The 21338-nt window shown below is 39.4% G+C and overlaps 1 protein-coding gene across 6 annotated transcripts in view; it reads left to right on the top strand.

Annotated features, from left to right (window-relative positions):
- Positions 1-14749, top strand: part of Kidins220 (kinase D interacting substrate 220) — a 102803-nt gene extending 88054 nt beyond the window's left edge. For 4 of the 6 annotated variants that reach the window (XM_027937865.2, XM_027937864.2, XM_071601318.1 and 1 more), the window contains 4 exons: positions 3325-3456; positions 4628-4726; positions 6191-6427; positions 8742-11265. In XM_027937865.2, coding sequence (XP_027793666.1) covers positions 3325-3456; positions 4628-4726; positions 6191-6427; positions 8742-10004 — 1731 coding nt within the window. In that variant the 3' untranslated portion in view covers positions 10005-11265. Of the gene's footprint in view, positions 1-3324; positions 3457-4627; positions 4727-6190; positions 6428-8741; positions 11266-12876; positions 12934-13534 lie in introns of those variants that run through there. The other 2 variants (XM_071601319.1, XM_071601320.1) reach the window with 2 other exon arrangements.
- Positions 14750-21338: the final 6589 nt, after the last annotated feature.

Raw genomic sequence — 21338 nt, 5'->3', positions numbered from 1 at the left:
ACCCTTAATATTAATGAATTTTATAATTCCACAATTATCAGAGGCAGAAATTAAAATTAGTACAATACTATGTACTACACCAAGACTTGCTGGCATTTCATCAGTTTTTCCACTTATATTATTTTCTGGTCGGGAGCCTCTCCAGTTATGTTCTGTTATTTCTCCTTGGTCTCCTCTAATCTGTGATAGTTCTCTGATCTTACCTCATTTTCATAACATTTATTAACACTTTTGAATAATACTGGTCAGTTAGTTTATAGGGCCTCCCTCAATTTGAGTTTCTCTGATGTTTCTGCATGGTTGGAAAGAGGTTGTGCATGGCAAGAAGACCACAAAATGGCCTCCCAGTGCCTCATGGTAGAGGGTTCCTGACACTCACAAGCCTTGCCACTGGGAAAGCTAACCTGGGTCACTTGGTTGAGGTGACATCCACCAGGTTTCAACACTGTAAGGCTTTATATTTTCTTTACATATTAACAAATATTTTGGAGTAGATACTTGGAAACTCCAAAAATGTCCTGTTTCTATTTATTCTTACCCATGATTTTGAACATCCTTTGGTGGATCTTGAGTACAACCTCCATTATTGTGATGTTTGACTGGTGGTCATTTTCTGCTTCTCTCTTCACATTTATTAATTGGATTTCTAAAAGTATTAAGTATTATATCAGTAGGGAGTGTGAATATTTATTTCATATATGAATTATAATCCAGCACAACAATCATTTATTATGTTGCTTAAACTATTCTTTTGTGATTTTTTTAACAACAAAAAAAGCAAATGTATCCAGAGCAAGGAAACAGGTTGAGGAATAAAATCATTTGAAAGACAGAATTAAAGATTATTTAAAAGATAAGTGTAGTCATACAGTGGTGGCACATGCCTGTAATCCCAGGATTTTAGGAGGCTGAAGCAGGAGCATCAAAAAAGGCCAGCCTTGGCAATTTAGCAAGACCCTGTCTCAAACTTTAAGAATAAGATCAAGCTAAATGAAGTAAGTCAATCCCCAAAAACCAAGGGCCAAATCTTCTCTCTGATAGTGGATGCTGATCCATAATCAGGGGGAGGGCATGGGAAGAATGGAGGAATTTTGGTTGGGCAAAGGGGAGGATGGGGTAGGGTGAGGGCAAGAAAGATGGTGGAATGAGTTGGACACCATTACCCTAGGTACATGTATGACTGCACATATGGTGCAACGCTACATCGTGTGCAACCAGAGAAATGAAATGTTGTGCTGTAGTTGTATGCAATGAATCAAAATGCATTCTGCTGTCATATATACCTAATTAGAATTAGTTAATTAATATTAAAATCTAAAAATAAGGGCTAGGAATGTAGCTTGATGGTAGAGCACCCTGGGTCAATCTACAGTACCACACACACACACAGAGTAAATATTATTCAGCAATAAAAAAAATGAAATATTGATTGTTACATGTTGCAACATGGATGAACCCTGAAAACATCATGGTAAGAAAAAGAAGTCAGATACAAAAGGTCACATAGGATTCTGCTGGTATAAAATTTCTAGAATAAATATTGCATGTAATGAAAATGTTCTAAAATTGTAGTCATGGTTCACAGTGATATAAATATTAACCTAATAATCATTGAATTGAATATTTTAAATGAGAATATTATATAGCATGTGAATTATTTCTCAGTAAAGCTGTTTAAAAGAAAAATTTAAAAAACAAGTTTGGCACTAAAAATCCATAGAAAATATTGCCATAGTAGATAGTAGACAGTTAACACTTTGAATATTGGCTGTACTCATCAAGGCAGAAAACAGAACTCTGTATAGAGATATTAAAACTAAATTATGGAAGAACTAGTGTTTTGCCATTCATATTTTAAAAGCAGTTCAGCCCTGGACAGTATAATATATGGAACATTTTAAATTTGTAATCAATTTAAAACAAACTTAAGTAAATGTGTCTAGAGAAATGTGTATTCTAGGTTATTAATTTATAAACTTTTATGAGCCTGTAAAATACTTCATAAACTTGATAAGACTTCCTAACACTTAGAAAATTACTAGTCCAACTGTCTATTCAATAGCGTCTGCTTCCCTGGCTGTATTTATGCTTATATGTAATATTTGCATGTGCTGTATCTATACTGTGTGTATATGTATTTGTCAGTTAGTAGTAAGAATACTATGTTATGTTTTCACATGACAAATAATGTTTATCAAGTGCCTAACAGGCATTTTTAACTACGCAGTAGTCTACTTTTTGTCCAGATACTGATAAAAGCAGTAGAAAATATTAATAAATTAATATACCCTTGAGGATATGCTAAACCTTATTTATCATTTGAAGATTAGATTGAACAGTAAACAGGAAGATTCTTTGAAATGCCATTATCTTTATCCTTTATATCAGTTGGTTTATCTTCTCTGTATTATGGTTATAGTTCCCAAAACATCTTCAAAAATAGTTGTATGAAAGAAAATAGGAAATTATAAAACCTCATCAGTTGGGTTCTGGTCCAAATCCAGCGCTGTTTATGCTGCTCCTGGGCCTCCATGTGCATAACCACAATTGAAGGGAGCACCACAGGCGAGTCCATAGTATGTCATCACAACAGATGTTTTCCTTCATCTGAGCACTAGAATTATTATTTTGACTTTTCTTTTTAAATGAGAACAGCTCTAGATTCTATTTACTTTCACATGTGTTTAGCAGTAATACTGTTGAGAGTTACGTGATCATTGTAATATTCTAGAAGGGAAAGTTTTAGATCCCTTGATCTTTTGTAGTCCTATAATATAAGCATCACTAATTTTTCATGTTTTTTTTCCTTTTAACCTCTCGCCTCTCTCCCCACCCCTCTTTTTGCAGTACTGGGGATTGAACCCAGGGGGCACTCTTCTACCACTGAGCCACATACATCCCCAGCCCTTTTTATTTTGAAACAGGTTCTTGCTACATTGCTGAGGCTGGCCTTGAACTTGTGATCCTCCCTTCTCAGCCTCCAGAGTTGCAGGGATCATGGGCGTATACCACTATAACCAGCTGTCCTTTCTCTTATTGAAGACCCTTCTCTCTTGAGAATAGGCTATAAACCTTGGAGAACTTGGTGTAGGCCATATTCTAGTTTAGAAAAGTGGTTTTGATCAGGCTGTGTCTGCTATAATAAAAGCTACTAGTTAAGGTAAAACAGTAGCTAAATCTGTTCCCAGTGGTGTTTCCGTACCATGTTACATGCATTTGTTGTGTTTATTTCAGAAATGTAACTGAATGATTTTTCTGTCACATGACCTCATGTATCTGGCATTAGATGGTATTCATACATGCATTTTTCCTTGACCTATCTAGGGATCAGGCCCAGGCACAGGAACCGTGCTGTCATTGAATTCCATGAATGTGGATGCAGTATGTGAGAAACTGAAACAAATAGAAGGGCTGGACCAGAGCATGCTGCCTCAGTACTGTGCTACCATCAAAAAGGTGATACGCGCATCCTTATGCCCAATGGAGACGGCCTGTGGGTGTGGAAGACAAGGCCCTGAACGGGCGGGCGTACTTCAAACCAAGCCTCTCAAAGAGGGGCTATCTGCTGAAATAGGAAGGCTGTAAATGAAAAGCAGGAGCCATGATTTTGTGTCCTAAAATTGCCCTTTTAGCTCTTATTTTACAAATGGACAAAAGAAAGTAGCTGAGTTACAATGCTATTTTTTTTAAATGCCCTAAAATAAGTAAAAAAAAAAAAAAAAAAAAAAATGCCTTGATGAGAAATTGAAAGCTCTAGAGGACTGCACATTTAGGTGAACATCTTTTCCCATGAGGCTTGAGAATAACCGTTGAAGTGTTCCTAACCTAAAAACCCAAAATCCCAAATCCTCTGAAGTCTGAAGCTTCTTGGACATGGGGATCAATATAAGTTTCAGATTTCAGAACATTTCAGATTTCAGATTCTCAGGTTAGGACTACTCAATGCCAAAAGCCCATGCTAGTATTCCCAAATTTGGAAACTCTGAAATGTGAAATACTTTTGGTCAAAAGTGTTTTGGATAAGAATACTTGGCCTATAATTATATTTGTATATTTAATAATTATCAGAGTAGGTCACACTAGCAACACATTTCCCACAACTTCACATTTTTGTGACATATAAGATTTATGATCCTGTCACAATGAATGAAAGCATGTAGCTTTGGACTTGCAAGGCTAATGCATTCATGGAAGTCTCTTTTGAGATCCTGTTTCTGCCACACAGTTTGATGATTCCTGGGGTTGCAGGGAAGTCATCTCCTATCTGAGGTCAACCAAGTCCAGATATAGTCAGATTTTCCACGGTTACATTTATATATATACCCTAACATTTTTCTTGCTACCCATGGCAGGGTAAATAGTTTTGGAGTTAGCTGGGAGAGTTAGCGTGTGGGTGATCTCTGAAGGGTGATGTTTTATTTGAATGTTTGACACTTGGGAAAAGATGGAGTGGCTTTTGTTATGCAAATTCAGCTTGTTTGTTACTATCTTGTGGATGATAACCTTTTAGAGGTCAACCTTTGTAGTCTTTAATGACTCTAAAACCAAATATAAGAGTACTTGTTAATCACTAGTGATTCAGAATATTTTACACTTTGTCTTTATACTTGATTTTATTTTTACTCAGGCAAACATAAATGGCCGAGTATTAGCTCAGTGTAATATTGATGAACTGAAGAAAGAAATGAGTATGAATTTTGGAGACTGGCACCTTTTCAGAAGCACAGTAAGATATTTATTATGATATGGATAACACTGTTATTAAAACATTAAATTATTTACAACATTGTATAAAACCAGAACCAACAAGCACTGGCCTAAACTGGTGTGGTGGTGATATCTGTAATCCCATCTACTGGGGAGCCAGAGGCAAGGAGGATTACAAGTTCCAGGCCAACCTAGGCAATTTATTGAGACACTGTCTCAAAATAAAATTTATAAAGGGCTGGGGGTGCACCCAAACACTAGAACACTAACCTGGCATGTACTAAGCCCTGGGTTCAAGTCCCAACACTACACAAAAAGTGTTTTTAATTGAATTTTATACTTGTGTAACATCCTGTGTTATGTAGAGTACACACAGCAGTATGTGGCAATCTTTGCCTTTTGGGGCATTTCTCCCAGAAATCTGAGGAAGAGACTACTCTCCAACTCTCCATGTTTTCACTTGCCAAAGTGTGTGTGTGTCTGTCTGTTGTCTCTGTCTCTGTCTTTCTTTCTCTCTCTCTCTCTCTCTGTTTCTATTTATTTATTTTTAACTAACATGGACTTTTAATTTTTTTTAATTTGTTCTAATTTGTTATACATGGCAGTAGGATGCATTTTGACATATTGTACACAAATGAAGCACAACTTCTCATTCCTCTGGCTGTGCATGGTGCAGAGTCACTCCAGTAGTGTAATCATACATGTATATAGGGTGATAATGTCTGTCTCATTCTACTGTCCTTCCCATCCCCACAGCCCCACCCCTCCCCTCCCTCCCCTCTGCACAATCCAAAGTTCCTTCATTTTTCCCTACTTAATCAGGCCCCTATGTGCCCTCCAGGCCTCAACCCTCAGTGTCCAGCATTACCAGGCCTACTTGGCTGTGTTCTAGCAAGAATCCCTGTTAATTGGTTTAGAAGGAACCCCTGGCCTCAACATGTGATTGCTTTTGGTATCTGATCAGATTCCTCATTGCCTACCAACCTCCCCTCCCCTGCCTTCATCAAGCATTCTGTAAAATCTGTTGAGTCAGAATCCTCTTTACAACCAAACCCTCCCTGCTCCTTGGCTGTGAATTTCCACTTGGCCTTGCTGTGATGAGCCAGCTCTAGACTGAGGCCGTCTTCCTCACTGCAATAGTTTCTGATTGAAATCTACCTTTAATGCTTTGACTACACCCCAGCTCTGGGTTTCTTTGACACACTCCAGTTGCATTTTGTGCAACTCATTTTGCTCTCAGATTTTTAACTAAACTAATGATATAATGGACAAATTAAGAGTAAGAACTGTATATATTTTAGATGATTTCTGCCATTCTTTCAGTGTTATTAAATTAAAGTACAAATTCATTAGAAATTCACTTAGAGTATGTGTGCCTTCTCATTCCCGTTATATCTTTATATTGTTATATTTTTTAAAACTATTTGTAAAGCTTTTAATTGTGATTTGTCAATGTAGACATGATGTCTTTTCTTCTGTTAAGGTATTAGAAATGAGAAATGCAGAAAACCAAGTGGTCCCTGAAGACCCCCGTTTTCTTAATGAAAACACCAGTGCTCCGATTCCTCATGGGGAATCTGCTCGTCGGTCTTCACACAGCGAATTGCCTCATACTGAACTTTCCAATCAGACTCCTTACACACTGAACTTCAGCTTTGAAGAACTGAACACACTTGGTCTAGATGAAGGCGCCCCGCGTCACAGTAATCTAAGTTGGCAGGTATTTACTGCATGGCATATGTCATAATATTGAAGAATAAGGGCAGTATTTGATTCACTGAGAATACAGTAGTATGCTAATAGAGTCACCTCTGAAAATGCTTAATGAGTACCCAAGTGGGCAAGATAGAGGAGTGCCTTCTCTCAGGCAGCTGTGTTCACCTAGTAAGGGACATTCAGTAAAATAGGGAAAAATAAGAGGTTTCAAAAATTGACAAGAACTGTGAAAATAAAGTAGGGCGATGGTGTGGAGAGTAAGAAGGACTGGGCTGCAGTGCTGAGGGTGCTTGCAGATTCGCCTTTCCCTTGCTGTGTTCCTGGGAGGGCAGTTCATCGTTGCCTGAAGCACATCTTCATTGACAGTTAGCCCCGTCCTCCCAGTGAACCCAGCCTATAATCTGATTTTCCAGGATACACACACTCCTTGTGGGTATTGTCTGCCCTTTGTCACCTGCTGTTGGACATAAGTGAGATCTCCCTTGGGATAGTCTTAGAAAAGGGAGGACAGGTGAGAAGCAAGAACTGAAATACAAGTGAGAGACCCAGGAGGAGGAGTAAGCAGAATAAGAAGAGGAACTAGTGGAAAACAGCAGGGTCCAGAAGCTGGCAAGGGAGGAAAACAGCAAAATCATAAGGAACCTCTGCTGACGAGGGAGTAGTGTTCAGGAAGAGCAGTACCTGGCAGGGCCACCATTCTTAAGAGTGTTTTGTTTAGTAGTAAAAATACTTTTTTCATCCTTTTTCTTCTTTTTATCTTATTTAAGTTGAGAAACCATTTTATTATTGAATATTAACACAGGTAAAATTATGTATTTTATAATAAACAAAGCCCACATTTTATTCTTTTATCTGTGTTTCAATAGTGCCTTTCGTTTCCCTAGGATTCCTTTTAAAACTTCTTAAGAAATCTCAGCCTCAGCTCTACTATTCCTGGTATTTCCATCTTTACCCGGAAAGTTCTTTGTTTCCCATTCATGCGGCAGTCCTCAAAGTGTTCTTAGGATCCCTTTATACTCTTAAAAATCATCGAGGACCCCAAAGAATTTTGTTTATATGTTTTACTATAAATATTTATTGTGTTAAAAATATAAACCAAATTTTTTTCTAAATATTTATTAATTTATTTAAAAATAAACTAAATACATGTTAAGATAATTAATATTTTTCTGAAGAATGGCTGTTTTCCAAAACAAAACAAAACAAAATCTAGTGAGAATGGGATTATTTTGCGCATCTCTTTAATGCCTGGCTTCGTAGAAGAACATTGGGTCCCCTGAGTGCTGCTGCCTTGAGTACTGTTATGTCTCCTGCATGAGGTTTGGCAGCTCCGTGGGCGCTCTTGGGAGGATGAAGGTGGGTGGGGGAGATAGCATTGTCAGGGGCCACACTCTGCCTTTGGGAACAGCTGTACTGTGGATGGAGGATGGCACTGTCCTTCCTGTCTGACAGTGTCCGGAGCCCTCTCAAGGGTCCAGGACCTTCCACAGAGCAGGCTTTGCCCTGCTTCTTGTCCAGGATCAGGCTTTGCTCTTGCCCCTTTCTAAACTCTTGTGATGCCTCTTCTTCCATAGCCCACTGCTGTTTCCTAGTCTGTACTTTGTAGATTGCTCATTTATTAGCTTTCGTGGGATCTAAAGCAATTTTAATCCCAAAACTTTATTTTGGAAGTCAGACTTTTAAAATTATTTCATTTTCTGTGTTGACTAGGGCCCAGCTTCTGGCCTCATGGCTTTCATTGCAGTTATTAGAAATCTTTGTCTTCTCTGTTACACTCTATTCCTTTTAAATCCTTCCCCTTTGGCATTTGAAGTACATTTTCTTCCTCTGGATTGAAATTTGACAGAAACTTCCATGTCTCACAAGTTGAGGCAGGTTCCTTCTATCATGCCTTGAAGACGCAAGTGTTTTGTCTTGAGATATGTCTTAACTCTCATTGTCCTTCTTTCTTCCAAGAGGAGTTTTTATCAGTGAGGTGACTTTACCTGAAATAAAATTTGAAAATGTAACATTATGAAAATAAATGCTAATATTATTTGTTAATATAAACTTTAATTATACTTTTAAATATTAATGATAAATTACTTTTATTAAAATTTGCATAAAACTTCCTAATAACAGTAGAATCAGTCGTAAGTTCACACTTTTGTTAACGTGTTAGGTAGAGTTCTTTTAAAAGAACTTGGTATTTTGATGATTTAAAATTGTTATTGTATATATATGTTTTCTAAGCTGATGTGTTATGTCTTTCTTTTTTCTTTTTCTTTTTTTTTTTTTGCTTATTTGAATTCTTAATTTTTTTTTTTCTGTCTTCACAGTCACAAACTCGCAGAACCCCAAGTCTTTCGAGTCTCAATTCCCAGGATTCCAGTATTGAAATTTCAAAGCTTACTGATAAGGTGCAGGCCGAGTATAGAGATGCATATAGAGAATATATTGCTCAAATGTCCCAATTAGAAGGGGGCACAGGGTCTACAACAATTAGTGGCAGATCTTCTCCACATAGCACGTATTACATGGGTCAGAGTTCATCAGGGGGCTCTATTCATTCTAATCTAGAACAAGAAAAGGGGAAGGAAAGTGAGCCAAAGCAAGAGGATGGGAGGAAATCATTTTTAATGAAGAGGGGGGACGTTATAGATTATTCATCATCAGGGGTTTCCACTAATGATGCCTCGCCCCTGGATCCTATTACTGAAGAGGATGAAAAATCTGACCAGTCTGGTAGTAAGCTACTTCTAGGCAAGAAATCCTCAGAAAGGTCCAGTCTCTTCCAGACAGATCTGAAGCTTAAGGGAAGTGGACTGCGCTATCAGAAACTTCCAAGTGATGAAGATGAATCTGGTGCAGAAGAATCAGATAATACTCCACTGCTTAAAGATGACAAAGAGAAAAAAGCTGAAGGCAAAGCAGAGAGAGCATCTAAGTCTCCAGAACACAGCACGGAGCCAATCAGAACCTTCATTAAAGCTAAGGAATATTTATCTGATGCCCTCCTTGACAAAAAGGATTCATCGGATTCAGGAGTGAGATCCAACGAAAGTTCTCCCAATCACTCTCTGCACAATGAAGCAGCTGATGATTCTCAGCTTGAAAAGGCAAACCTCATCGAGCTGGAAGATGACAGTCATAGTGGGAAGAGGGGAATACCACATAGTTTGAGTGGCCTGCAAGATCCAGTTATAGCTCGGATGTCCATTTGCTCAGAAGACAAGAAAAGCCCTTCTGAATGTAGCCTGATAGCTAGCAGCCCTGAAGAGAGCTGGCCTGCGTGCCAGAAGACCTATAATCTGAATCGAACCCCGAGTACCATGACCCTGAACAACAACACTGCTCCAGCTAATAGAGCCAATCAAAATTTTGATGAAATGGAGGGAATGAGGGAGACTTCTCAAGTCATTCTGAGGCCTGGATCCAGTCCCAACCCAACTGCTGTTCAGAATGAAAATCTAAAAAGCATGACACACAAGCGTAGCCAGCGTTCAAGTTACACAAGGCTCTCGAAAGATTCTCCAGAGCTCCATACAGTGGCACCTTCTGATAGTACAGGTTTCGGAGAAGAAAGAGAAAGCATTCTTTAAGAAAAGCAAGGAAAAGTGGAATAGTATTACTATACTTATAACAAAATTGTCCTATATTTTGAAACCATCATGTACATCACCTGTATGCATTTCATTATAGTTTGTTAATAGGTGGTCAAGCCTTTGGTGAAAGAAGTATGTGCTTTACAACAGAGGACACCTAAGAAATGGCAGTTCACCAGCCAGCCTCTATTGTCTCTATATTTAGCAGCATAAAACCTTACTTTTAAAAGTCTTTTGTTGGCACATAACTCCATAAAACTTTTTGAGACAAGATCATGCTATAAAGATAGATCAGAAATGTTTTATTGAATTTAAAGGGCTTAATTTGCAAAAGAAAAAACTAGTGCTCCCTTTTGTAGAACATTCATTCATCAAACATTTAAGGAAAATCATGCTGTTAGATGAAGCAGAAAAGCAAATTTTGTTTTTAAGGGGTTTAATCTAGGAAAGAATTTACATATTTTAGTGTATCCCAGATATTAAAGGTGAAGGAATACTTAGTAGATTGAGAATCAGTGTTCTATATAGTGTCAAATTGCTTATCAAAGAAGTTTAAATTTTAAGTAGAACCATATAATATATAACAAGAAGGGCTTTAAAAATTGACAAGAAAGTGAGCCAACAGTACCCATAGTAGTATAAGTAGGCCATTATGAGTTTTTTGTCGGTTTAACATAACTTCTTTATGGAGAATTAATCTGGCAGTAGATCCTAAGTCACAGGATTGTAGATGGTGAGATCACAGATGCGTGACCTAGATTTAGTGTTATATTTGTGATGTTTATCACTTAATCAATTTTATTAATATGCTATGCTGATTAAATTATTTATGTGCCCAGTCATTGTGCAGATAGTTGCTTTTTTGTGTTTCATTGCCTTGATGTTTGAGTGTCATGGAGCATTTTCATGAAGTGTTTATTCTGCATGATCTTTTAACAAAGATTTTAAATGTTTAAAAAGGCAGACATGTTAAAGTTTTAATATTTTAACATTTACAGTGTTTATTCATTTTCAATATTGTGTAATTAGTAAATATTTCAGAGGCAGAGTTTTGTTCCTTTTTAGGTGAGTGGTTGCAGTTTACTGTCACTGGGGAGGATATTCTTTATATTGTTCGTGAAATTAATACTGGAGTATTAAGTGTACAAATAGATTTAGAAAATAATAAAAAATTGCATGCTATTCTGACTCATGGATTTATGCTCACTACAGTGACGATGATTCATCTTTTGATTAAAAATAAAGTAATTTGTGTGTGTGTTTTGTTCATGTCTAAAGTTTGTAAAGACTTTAGGTTCACATACAGTCACATAGTTGGCAGAGTGTTGTAAACTGCCTCTGTGAGTCTTTTTGAGAGAATCTGGCTCTGAGGTCCCAGTGCCTCAATGGTGTGTTCCAGAAACTTCAGGGACCAAGAACATGTTGATATCAAGAGCACTAGATGGTGCTTTTCTGCAGCTCCAAGGGGCAGGTTATCCAGATCTCTGGAGGATATCAGCTTATTACTGAATGTTCAGGACAAGTTTGCTTTTTCACACTGAGCAGAAATTGACAAACCAGATGGGTTATTGAGTCACCATCATCCCTTTGAGTTTGTGTCAATGTGTATGTGTGTCTATATCTATTTATAATGCAGAGCTCAGTCTGATTCACATGTATGCACAATTCTGCTTTAAGCTGGATGAAAAATGATAGAAAATTGATGCTGTAGTCCTGCTGATCCCTGAGGTTCTGCCTCATTTAGGAGTGTTATATTTTAGGAATCATTCTCCCCCCACCGTAGGCCTCAGGTCTGTTGGTGCAGCAACCTCTCAAGCCAGATGTGCTCACTGTGGCCTTACGGAGTGCTACCTCTGAGTGCAGCCTCTTCAATGGAGAAGACTGGGAATGAAAAGAAACTGTTGATATTTTTCAATACTCACGTTGCTGAGTGTTCTAAGGATCAGCTTTCTTATACTGGGAAATTTAAGCATTCATAGCCGTACCAACATTTTCAATATTAAAAGGAAAATTTGTCTTCAGGTTATATATTTTACCTCTGTAAATTTTATTTATGTAGTGGTCAGAATGATTTTAATTGCCTAGTCAAGTAATTTTAGAATATATTCACAGTTCTCTTCTTGAGAACTCTTTTGCATGCTGTAGTGCTGCAGTACAATGTATTTCTTGTCATGATTTTTTTTTTCTTACAAATACTAATTGTTAGAAATTTTTGAATGAAATTAAATCCTTTTTTTTTTTTCTGGCTAAAATACTAAATTCAAAATGTTTTAAGACCACATAATTTTTGGCTACACCAGGAATTCTCAGCCTGTTTTAGAAATATGCCAGAGTTTAAGAATTCATGGATTCCTGGCTAACTCCTGAGTAACTCACCTGCACTGCTAGGACAAGGGAGGACTAAAGGGCACGGCCCTCTTTACTTCCTGGGTGAGTGACCTTGGGAATAAACAGGCAGAGGGAAGGGCAATAAAATTGGCATTTTTGGCAAACACCTGAGACTGGGCAGCAGGCTCCTTTGTCCCCCAGCTTCTCTTGGGGACCTGCTGACACCGGCACAGGGAAGAAACAAGTAGGGGTGCTTTTCTGCTTGTGACGGGTGCAGCGTGGAAGGGCCTGGCCAAGTTGTCCGAAATGCTTGCATTATTAGTTTCCAGGTGGTTGTGCCCCCTGCCATTCCCTCAGAATGTAAGCATAGGCCATGATTATACAAATGAACTGGGAAAATAGAAATTTATCCATAACAGTGAGCCAGCAATGGATGGTTTTTAAAAGGCTCATCACTTATCAAAGGTTGAGAATCCCTGGTTGAGATTGATTAAATAGAGACTTAAAAATCTTATGTAATTCTAAACCCTTTCATACCTAGGAAGAAAATGCTGTTCTTGAGATAGATAGATCTTCAGAGGATCCAGTTTAAATACAGGTATGTACAAAAAAAAAAAAAAAAGTTTTCAAGGTCTACTGGTTATAAGCCAGTTACTGAAAAACAATTCTTACCAACTATAGAATTTGTATTTTCGCTACTATTCCCCATAGACAAGAAGCATCTAGAATGATTGCTAGGAATTAACCATGGTCATCTACATGGTCAAAGCGTTTCTGTGCAAGGAGTGGCAAGCCGGAGCCCGGCTACACCTTCCTCAGTGTCTGAAGCTCAGGGCTGTGGGCAGGTCGCTTCACAGGCACTTTCTGGAATTTGGGCTGAAACCCTTTTTGAGTGGGGCCTCAGTGGCTATAGAATGAACAGTGTCCTAATTTTCCAGTACAGTGAAGCATTCTGGAAAATAATGTATAAGAATAGATGGGTGCCCTCCTGTAATCCCAGGGACTCAGGAGACTGAGGTAGGAGGATTGCAAGTTTGAGGTCAGCCTCAATAATTTCTTGAGACCCTGTCTCAAAAAGGGCCAGGGATGTAGCTCAGTCATAGAATGCCCCTGGGTCTAACCCCTAGTACCAAAAAAAAGGTGGCGGGGAGCTAGTCAAGAAGGAAGAATGATCACAGATATTCCTTGACTTGGGGCAGGATCACTTCCTGGTAGGAGCACTGTACAGTGACTCCTGTGTCAAGGTGCAGCAAACAGTCCTGACCTACTGAACATCACAGCCTATCGACAGCGTGACTGGAATGTCAGTGTCCACCGTGGCCTAGGTGACTACCTGGGCGGAGTGGCTGCTGCCACTGCGGAGCATCCATCGTGGGGGAGTGTGTGGCCACATCTAGCCCAAGAGAAGATCCACATTGAAAGTTCCAAATAGGGTTTTCCATCCAGTGTACCATTGTGAAGTTGGAAGATCCTAAGAGGGACCATCTGTTTTTCCAAAGCAGTGGGACAGCTATTTAAAAGTCAATAAAACCTAGCTGGAGTGAATACCTCCCTAACTTAGCAAGAAGCACGGATGACATCATGCTGTGGAATAAAGGCAGTGAGAGCACATGTTCCTATCTGCCTTTGGAGATCAGCTGTCAGGTGGATCATGGATACACCCAGGTCCTGACCTTTCTGGTTCTTTTGTAGTGTAGTTTACTTTAGTGATGTGTTAGGAGTCCTTTCTTAATTTTGCCGGGCTTTTAGCAAGACATGGAATAACATTAAAGTGAATTAGTAAAACACAAATAAATGAAATTGTTTTAAAAATGTAGGACTGTGAACTCCTTATCCAAATTAAGAAGCTGTTTGAAATAATTAAGCTTGTCTTGATTATTCACTACCATTTTCTAATTTTAACATTTTATACTCATTTACTTCATTTTCTTTCAAGGCAAAAGGGACTCTAGATCCCAATACCCTGCCCATAGACCCACGCAACACTTCCTCTCATTTCTCCTGACTGTTCGGTTAACTTCTCAAAGCCGCCTTCCTCACCAAATGGGGTGAAGAAGACACAGTCCACCATTTGGTGACCACGCTATCCTGTTGACTGGATGAGAGAATTGTTCACCTCTACCGGTTTTCTTTGTTCTCAGTAGTTGTAGAATTTAAACTAGTTTTAATGAAGTTTCCTTTTATGAAATTTCAGGTAAAAGCCCGAATGTATAGCAAAAAGCATGTAAATAATCTACAAAACCTGACATATCAGGTCTCACAGCATCTTCTTGGTCAGATATCTAATAAAAAGTTAGATGGTTATTTTCAAAATTATCATAGTTCTTGACACTTGCACTTTTTAGCTGTATTTCTGAGCATATGTAGACTGCATATTGTTATACTTAATGCAAATTAAACTTTTTATTTTGAGAGGTTTTTTTTTTAGTTCTTTGCGTTTTTCTCCCTCTTTTACCTGAGTTCAGTCTTTTTGTGTTGGGAGTCTCCCCACCCCTGCCCCAGTTGCCTTGTGCTCATCCTGTAGCACAGGAGAATGCCAAACCTCAGCAAGCATTCAGGCCAGACCCTAGATTTCAGAGAGCCACAGGGATATAGCTCAGTTGATAGAGTGCTTACCTTGCATGCACAAGGCCCTGGGTTCGATCCCCAGCACCAAAAAAAAGAAAAATTCAGAGAGCCTGTGCACGTCAGCACATGCTTAAGTGAATTTTAATGAAGCACATCTAAACCAAGGCAGCAAAGCTGGGGATTCTGTTCCCAGATCCCACATGGGGTCTTGAGGGACTGACGGTGAATGCCTTAAAACTATCTGTGCCCTACTTCTTTATAGGCCCCTCCCTCTCAGTTTATACCCACCCTGTCATAAGTTTCCTATTGGTGATTCCAGTGAACTTTCAAGAAATAATACTATGCTGTGTTAAAGGCTCCCAGGATGGATCTCCACAGCCCATCTTGATAAGCTTTGTCATTTTAAAGTGCTAGGTGAGGTGTCCTACTGGATGTATTTGAAAATCCTCTCGTGTGCCTTAAGCCCTTTGGTTGGTCCTTCATAGAGAGTCTGACCTTATAAATCAATATAATTGTAGAATCAAACTAAAATGGTTCAATTTTGTATTTTACATTAGAATATGTTCTAATACAAATGTTGAAATATGAATACATGTTAAAATATGTTGAAGTTCAACTTAGCTATGTTGGGCAAGTTTTCTCTGAGCCCCCAAATGGGATATGTAATGAGAATATTTAATATCAGGACCAGTGCAGAGTCCGAGATGGAGGTTTACCCTATGTAGTTCAGTTTTTCAACCTGAAACCTAACCTAAGGCTAGTTGTTACTTTCAGTGACCACCCCCACCCATCTCTGCCATTTCCCATCTCAAACCACTGATCAAGTTTGACCTAGGATTCCATATCGAATATTTTATAATGAATGGACCGCTGTGTATTTGAAAATCTATCGTGTTGAGGTTGGCAAACCACTGTAACAACAATCCTCAAATCTCATTGATTGAATACATTTGAAGTTTATTTCCTGTTTGTGTAAATTCAGTATTACCTAAGTTTACACCCAGACGTAAGGACCTGGCTCTTTGGTCTTGTGGCTGTGCCATCCTCCAAGGCTGTGGAGCCCTGTGGCCCACCTTCTGCGCTCAGTCAATCCATAGGAGAAGAGAGGGAGGCAGGGATGTTAATGCTGGCCAAGGCTGGCCTGATACACCCAATGCTTTCTGCCCCTGTCCACATGGCTTCCTATGTCACCGGCCCCTGTGAGCATCAAGGGAGACTCAGAAGCTGGGTATGGCCATGTGTGCTGGAGGAAGGGGACCATTCAGGTCAGCACTGAGAGTTGACATGAATTATCCATAGCCTTTAAACATGGTGGTCTTCTAGTATTAAACAGTAGCGGCAATTAATTCTTTCTGTTGATGTCTCTTAAATGTTACTTTAGTTTTTATTCTGTTAGGACAGTCTGTTAAAATCATAACACCTAATTGTAAGAGAGACTTTTGGAGAGTGTAGTTTTCAGGAAGTTGGTTCTTTCCATGCTTCTGAGAAGCTTAACATGTTTCCAGTGTGGCATAATTTGTAGGAAGACCAAAATTCACAACCCGTAGAATTCCTTTCATTCAAAGAACTCTCAGACAATCAAATCCACCCAGAATCTGCTTGATTTTGAGATTTAATTACAAATATTGATAATATAAACATTCTATTGTTATGGATTCTTTAACCCCTGGCCCTCCCCAGCCCTTAGCAATGGCAATGGTGAATCATGGTGGCTTCTGTAGCAGTTGTGCATCTGGTAGCCTTCACCCCAGCTGCCTGCCCTATCCCTATCTGAAGCAGGGATGGTCCTCAGTGAGAAGTTAAACCCTCCTCGACTGAGCACTCCTGTCCTAGAAATACAGCCCCACCCCGCAGTGGGCAATCGGGCACGGTCTGCACTTTTGATTGCAAACAAACTCTTCTGCCATCTAACTCTATGAACTACTTCCCAGGGTTGGTTTTTTTGTTTGTTTTGTATCAGAATTTCTTTTAATTCTAAGATGCATTGGGGTTTTCTTTTTACATTTTGACCTGTCTGAAAGTAGAATGTGATTTACAATCAATAGAAGCAATGGCAGCGTATTTTTCTTAATGGTCCCTAAATTAATAAGACACCCTATACGTGACAGTGTCTTTCTTGGATTTAATAAACTATGATATTAATGTATGGCATGGTCACATTCAGTTGTATCTTTAGCAATATAATGGGTTAATGGTGACTCATGATCAGCTGATCGTTCAAATTCAACTTTTTATGCTAAGTATTTTATCAGTTATTTGTCATTCTGCATTCATTTAGATATTTGAAGTATCATTATACATTTATTATAATAAAAATACCTGTGTGCCTGACAATATTCTTAGACATTTATACATACGTGCTAATTTAGTTTTCATGACAATCTTATAACAATAGTCATGACTATGCTCAATTCATTTTTGAGAAACTGAGACACAAAGAGGGTTAAATGGTTTTGCAAAGTCACACAGCTCCTAAGTGGTAGAGCCAGGATTCAGGCCCAAGCAGTGTAGCTACATAATGCCCACTCTTGAGAAAATATTTGTTCTTAATGTTCTTTACCAGTTATGGAAAAGTCAATTCTTACATATTCCCACGATATATTTGAATTTTAGTTTTATTTGTTATAACACCACCAGCAGCATTATCTACTTGTTTTAAAATAGGGTTTGGCAATAATAAGGACCGGAGAGGGTGTGGGGGAAAGGAGCACTCTTATACTGTTCATGAAATTGTCAATTAGACAGGCGCTAGGGAATCAGTGTGGAGGTTCCTCAAAAGACTAAGCGTGGAACCACCAGCTGTGTCACTCCTTGGTGCTTATCCTAAAGAATTAAAGTCATCTTCCTACAGTGATACATGCATAACCATGTTTATAGCAGCACGATTCCCAATAGTCAAACTATGGAACCAGCCTAGGTGACCATCAACACATAAATGGATAAATAAAATGTGGTATATTTGTACAATGGAGTTTTAATCAACCATAAAGAAAAATTAAGTCCTTTGCAGTAAAGTGATAAAACTTGAGAACATTGTGTTAGGCAAAGTAAGTCAAACTCAGAAGGTCAAGGATCCCATTTTCTCTCATATGTGAAAGCTAGAGAGGAAAAGAAAGCAGGGGGTGAGGGTGGGAGGATATCATGAAAATCAAAGGGAGATCAGGAAAGGAATTGAACTGGGGCGAAAGGAGGGGAGGGAAGGGGAAATATTGGAGAATGATATTGGCCAAACTATATTGCTGTATTGTGTGCATGTATGAAGATGTAACAACAAGTCTCACTATTATGTACAACTATAATGCACCAATAAAAATATGGAAAAAATAGAAATAGGCTTTGGGTTTTCTCAAAGGGTTGTTTTAGAAAAGTCTTTTAAAAATTTACAGCCATGGGCTGGGGCTGAGGCTCAGCGATGGAGCGATGGAGCTCAAGCCCTGGGCTTGAGCCTCAGCACCACATAAGAAGGAGTAAATAAAATAAAGGTGCTGTGTCCAACTACAACTAAAAAGTAAATATTTTTAAAAAATTATAGCCATGTAAATTACATTTATAGAGAAAAGGAATCTTGATATTTTTAACACCAAACATCTTTGTCCCTACCAATTATTTTGGAACATTTAATTTTTGATTAAAAAAGTAATGACTATATTTTTATGTCCCTCATCCCACTATTATTCATGGATTAAACTACTATTTAAAGTTTGTGCATAATGCTGAATATATTTATTGTCTACGCAGTCTTACTGTTGTCTGGCTCTCCTACACCTGCCCTTTATCATGCCCATTTGTCAGTATGGTGTGTGAGATTATAATCCTAAATGTCACTGTATGTATTCTCTTTACACTTTACTATTGAACAATATTAGTGCTCAATAAATGTTAATAGATAATATCTACTTAAAAATCATTGCAGTGGGCTGGGGATGTGGCTCAAGCGGTAGCGCGCTCGCCTGGCATGCGTGTGGCCCGGGTTCGATCCTCAGCACCACATACAAACAAAGATGTTGGGCCCGCCGATAACTAAAAAAATAAATATTAAAAAATTCTCTAAAAAAAAAAAAAAATCATTGCAGAGTTTTTTTTTAATGATTTTGGTCACTGTGTTTAAGGAAAGAAAAAGAGGCAAAATGAGTACCCTTTCCCTTCCTGATGACAAAACTGTCACCAAAGCCAAGAAACCATCAGTTACATCAACAATGACAGTGGGTTGAGATGGTCTAGCGACATTTCAGTTTCATAGGATCGGCTTTCTGATCATTTGAGTGCTTGCCCTGAGCCAGAGCTGCCTGTCACATGGGTGGATTCATAAGTCCTGTGACCACATAAAGTAAGTATCCTGACGACCCTCAGTTACAGGAGAGTGACTGCAGAGAGGCACAAAAGTGAAAGCTTTTACATAATAATGCATTTGGATTTCTGTGACTGTCCTCTAAATGACCATCGGCAGCAGCATCTTTATACGGGAGAAGACTGAAGATTCAGGAGTTAAGATCCCCCTCCCCTAGGTCACCCAGCTAGTCAACAGAGCGACCCCTGACGTTAGGATCTTCGGCACACTTGGCCGTGCTGACTGAGGTGCCGGCTACAATGCTCCCCACTCCTGCAGCACCCCTTACTCCTGCAGCGCCCCCCACTCCTGCAGTGCTCTGCTCTGCACAGTGCCCCTGGGAGCCAGGCTAGTGGAAGCACTGAGCGCACAGGAGTCCTCGTTTTGGTAGCATCAGTGCCGGGCTTTCTCATCATCCTCTGCTTCCCCTGATGACACCCCCACTCCTGTGCCTCACTGCCTACAGCTGGGAGTCCAGACCCAAGGCCCTCCTGAACCTGAGTTTCTCTCCATATCCCTCTGGCTACATGGTCGTTGCTGACAGGGTCCCCTCCATTGAGCTGGTACCCACTGGTACCCACATAACTAACTTGAATAGCTTTAAATGGGTCTCTGCGTATGTGTTTAAATTTTGCCTTCCCAAATAACTGATTTGATCAAACCCATCATGGAATTAGAGGGTCGAATGGCCAATAAATTGTGGTTGAACACAGAGCTGAGTGACCAGGCCTGACTTATTTATTAAATGGTCACTTGTTTGTTGGCCTCACTTCTTCATCTACAAAAAATAAAAATGAGGAAGGGGAGGTGATTCTGTGATACCGGTGCTGCCTAAGCAGCACTCACACAGCGTGCCAAGGCAGGAGAAGTCACTTTGCAAACATTCCCTGTCTCGCCTTTGCCAGGGACACTCAGAGCAGAGCAGGGACCCCCAACCAGCATGCAGCACAAGGGCCCGTGAACTGCTACCCTTGCTGTGCCTTTCTGTCTATCCAACAAGGTCTGTGGCTGGGTTTTCAGACCCCTACTTGGTGTTCAAGGGACAGTCACAGACAAGTGGAGTGAGAAGAAAAGTGGTCCCTCGGTTTGGCCCTTCTGTGAGCAGGGAGGAGGTTGTAGATTGGTCATGTTATTACAAACTAGAATGCTTTGCTTCAAATATTATGTGATCTACTATTGTGAATTTTATGGACTTTTTTATGTTGAAGGAGAGGGAGGGAAATGTTTCACGAAGACACATAAACAGGGAGACAAACAGATGCAGGACAGAGGCAGAGGCAGGAAGGACACAGGCTACCTGATCCCAGGACTTGATATAAAACCACAGCAACCATGGTGGTAAGATAGTGGTGCAAGAGATCACTGGAGCACAGGGAGAGCAGAGAGAGAACCGTGAGTGTAGTCACACTGATTTTTATTGTAATTGTTAACACACATTAATTGTGCAGATAGCTGGGGCTCCCTGTGGCATTTCCATACAGGCACATGTTGTGTCATGTCCGTCCTTCTCCCCAGTCCCGCCTTTCCCAGTCCCTAATAATCCTCCCTCTATTTTCAGGTCATCCTTTTTGTTTGTTTCCACATATAAGATAAAACACATGACACTAGTGCTTCTGAGTCCAGCTTTTTCACTTAGCATAACACCTTTCAGTTTCACCCATTTTCCTGTAAATGATGAGGTTTCTTTCTTCTTTATGGCTGAAAAACACTCCATTGTGTATATATGCCATATTGTCTTTATTCACTCATCAGTTGATGGGTACCTACCCTGATTCAAAATCTTTTTTTTTAAATTTTTTATTTTTTTTTAATTGTAGTGGACACAATATCTCTATTTTTATTTGCTTATTTTTATGTAGTGCTAGGGATCGAACCCAAGGCCTCACGCTTGCCTTGCATGTAGTTTTATTCCAACATACAAAGCTCAGTACTCATGTACAGAAAAGAGAATGTAAGCGTTTTTAAAAAGGAAGAAAAAAAGAAAACTGAAGAGGGAGGGATCTAGACCAGGAGCCAGTAAGGTAGGAGAAGAATCTCAGGGTGATAATCAGCAGGAAGATCCCTGGGCACTTCTGTTGCAGGGAAGGCCCTCCGCCTGGCCCTCTCCA

The sequence above is a fragment of the Marmota flaviventris genome, chromosome 14, assembly GCF_047511675.1.
Source record: "Marmota flaviventris isolate mMarFla1 chromosome 14, mMarFla1.hap1, whole genome shotgun sequence".
Classification (NCBI taxonomy): Eukaryota; Metazoa; Chordata; class Mammalia; order Rodentia; family Sciuridae; genus Marmota; species Marmota flaviventris.
The sequence above is the reverse complement of the archived record's forward strand: the minus strand, read 5'-3'. Positions and strand labels throughout refer to the sequence as shown.